Source organism: Apaloderma vittatum, unplaced genomic scaffold (assembly GCF_000703405.1).
Source record: "Apaloderma vittatum isolate BGI_N311 unplaced genomic scaffold, ASM70340v1 scaffold21300, whole genome shotgun sequence".
NCBI lineage: Eukaryota > Metazoa > Chordata > Aves > Trogoniformes > Trogonidae > Apaloderma > Apaloderma vittatum.
In genome coordinates, this window is record NW_009693133.1 from 2,076 (window position 1) to 4,726 (window position 2,651).

At 45.6% G+C, this 2,651-nt stretch overlaps 1 protein-coding gene across 1 annotated transcript in view; it reads right to left on the reverse strand.

Moving 5' to 3' along the window:
* ARL11 (ADP-ribosylation factor-like 11) overlaps positions 1-293 on the reverse strand; it is a 641-nt gene extending 348 nt beyond the window's left edge. The window contains exon 1 of the mRNA XM_009878074.1: positions 4-293. Within this exon, the coding sequence (XP_009876376.1) occupies positions 4-293 (290 nt within the window). The remainder of the gene's footprint in view (positions 1-3) is intronic.
* Between the last annotated feature and the right edge of the window lie 2,358 nt (positions 294-2,651).

Sequence of the window (2,651 nt, forward strand, 5' to 3'; positions counted from 1 at the left end):
GGCAGCCGGGCTGTGTCTGTGCTGTCGAGCACGAAGATGAGGGTGTTGGTATCATCCAGGTAGTCAGGCCAGCTTGCCCGCAGGCTGCCTTGTCCGCCAACGTCCCAAAGGGTGAAGGAAAGGCCACAGGGCGTTTGCAGAGACTCCACATTGAAGCCCCCCGTCGGGCAGGTCTCCACAGCCTGGCCGCTCTTCAGTTTGTACAGAAGGGTGGATTTGCCGGCAAAGTCGAGTCCCAGCATGACAACTCGGGCATCTCTTCTGTGCCAGCCTTTAGAGATCAGCTTCCCCATCAAGATGCTGCCGCGACCGTGGTAAAAAAAAGAAAAAATTGCAGCCTCAAAAAGAAAGCAAGCGTATTCCCTTGGTAATATTAGTTAATAAGAGTGCTCAGTCCTCCCTCTCCGAGAGAGCACCTTAGTTTTGCTGAAAGAAAGGCACAGGCAGCTTGCTTTTGCTTCTCTTCATAGCTAAAACGAGGTGAGAGCTATCATTTATCAAGCGTGGAGCAGAGCCAGGGAGCAGCGTTCAAAACAATTTCTGTACCCCAGCTCTGCTGCCACTCATTTCAATTTTCATTTGCAATTTGAAGTGATCGGTGCAAAAGAGAGCCAACATTTTGCAGGAAGAGGTGGGGAGACGGTGGAGCAAGTTTCCTCCTTGCCACGTACAGAAAAAAATGAGCTTTTGTTCATTGGCTTCTCTGGTGGAAATCCACCCCCAGCAGGACAGAACAAGGAGGAACCCAGGTTTCAGACCACGGTTACTCTGGGAATATGCTGAATCACAGCTCAAGGGTGTGGATTTAAACCTAAGCAACAAGACAACTGACAATTTTTTCTGCCGGTCTTCTGTTTAAAAGTACAAAACCAATCTCCATAGCATCAGCTTTTACTACCTGTTGTGCAGACAGTAATGATAGCAGTTTAAAAAAATGAACACAGGCATGTTTTTTTAAAGTCACACTGAAATACGACTAGTCAGAATGCCTTCCCTGGGGTGAAAATCTATGAAATTCTTCACATCAAAGTATTTAATACATTTCAACTTTTGTAAGTGAAGCAAGGTCAGTCCTCTGTGGCTGGGAGGGTAAAAAATCCCTTAAAAGAAGCGAAAAATGTTTAACAAGACAGCACTACACGAACTTTACACGCCAGAGGCAAAAATGTGCTGCTGAAACAGCTCCCAGAGTCGTTTGTGCAAGAGCAGCAGCAGGCAGCCAGACGGAATCCCTGCAAAGCTGGTATTTACCTTCTTTATTGGTCGGGTTTTCCTCCAAAAAGCCTGCTCAGAGGCGTGCAGAACTGAAAGCAACTGTAGATCTTGCATCGCGGCGTTAATGCAGAGTTGCTCTCCAGCCGCCTTTATTTGAGGAGGAAATGTGATTCATCTGTTCTTCCCTGGGACAGCGGGGAATTTCCACTTATCAGTGGGAGATGTAGTTTTCTCAGCAATGATCTCTACATGACGGCTCCATGTGACAAGTCACCATTGCTGGGGATGAAGTCCAGCACAACATGTGGAAGGGACCATCTCGTTAGCAACCAGGTGGCCATTCAGAGGCATATTTCTTCTTTTGGGGGCAAGACGGGTCACTTTTCAACTTTTTAAAGAAAGGAAGATGAATGAAAACCAAAACAAACCAAGGAGTCCATCCCAGATAGGCTGCATGGGATTGCAAGGTGTCCTACAGGCCGTGTTTTGCAAGGTATTTCTGGGATACACGTCTCTCCCAGAGTTAACTCACAGAGCTGGTTGGCATCAAGCGCCTCCATGAACTTTGTGAAGTTTGTGGATACATAAGATGTGTTGCTATGGTGAAGCTTTAGGTTAAATCAAATGCTAATGCTTATTTACAGCAGTTGTTGCAGAGCTAAAGCACCACCACGCATGTGATAAATCATGCAGTATATGCTCATGTGTGATCTTCTCTGAAACCAGTCTATAAATGGAAAAAGGGCAGGAAGGTCTCTAGATGGAAATAGAAAAAGGGAACTATGATGCGCCACGGATGCTGGTCCTTCAGGGAACTGCCTGCAGTGCACACTGCTGCCCAAGAGTTACACATTTGTCCTAGTTCTTCATATTTAAAAAATAAGTTAAATTGTTATGTGGCTCCTTAATCTGCCTGCTCTCCATTTTGGGAAAAGCTTTCTCCATATATTGTGGACGTCCTTTTCCTGGAAGTGTTTAAGGCCAGGTTGGACAAGGCTTTGAACAATCTGTTCTGGCGGAAGGTGTCCCTGCCTATAGCAGGGTTATTGGAACTAGATGATCATGAAGGTCCCTTCCAGCCCAAACCAATCTGTGATTCTACAGTTCCGTGACATTGCATTGTACTGCATGTTCCACTTAGTTGGCATTGTTGGACAAACCAGTTGGTCAAGTGAATTCTCTCTTGACCTTTTCATGTTTCTCCTGCCTTTGCTACTGTTTGTCCCTTCTGAGGCTTGATAGGAGGCAGTGGTACACATCTGTTTCACCTGACCAGACCTTCCGAGCATTGAATTTTCTTTTAAGTAAACTAAAATACAGATACGGGAAGCAAGTGTGGAGATCCTACCATCCAATGAATAATGGAGTATTTGAAACATGATCTGATGGAGTCTTTATTGCATCACTCTCTAACATGCTACAGAAGTAGGCTGCTT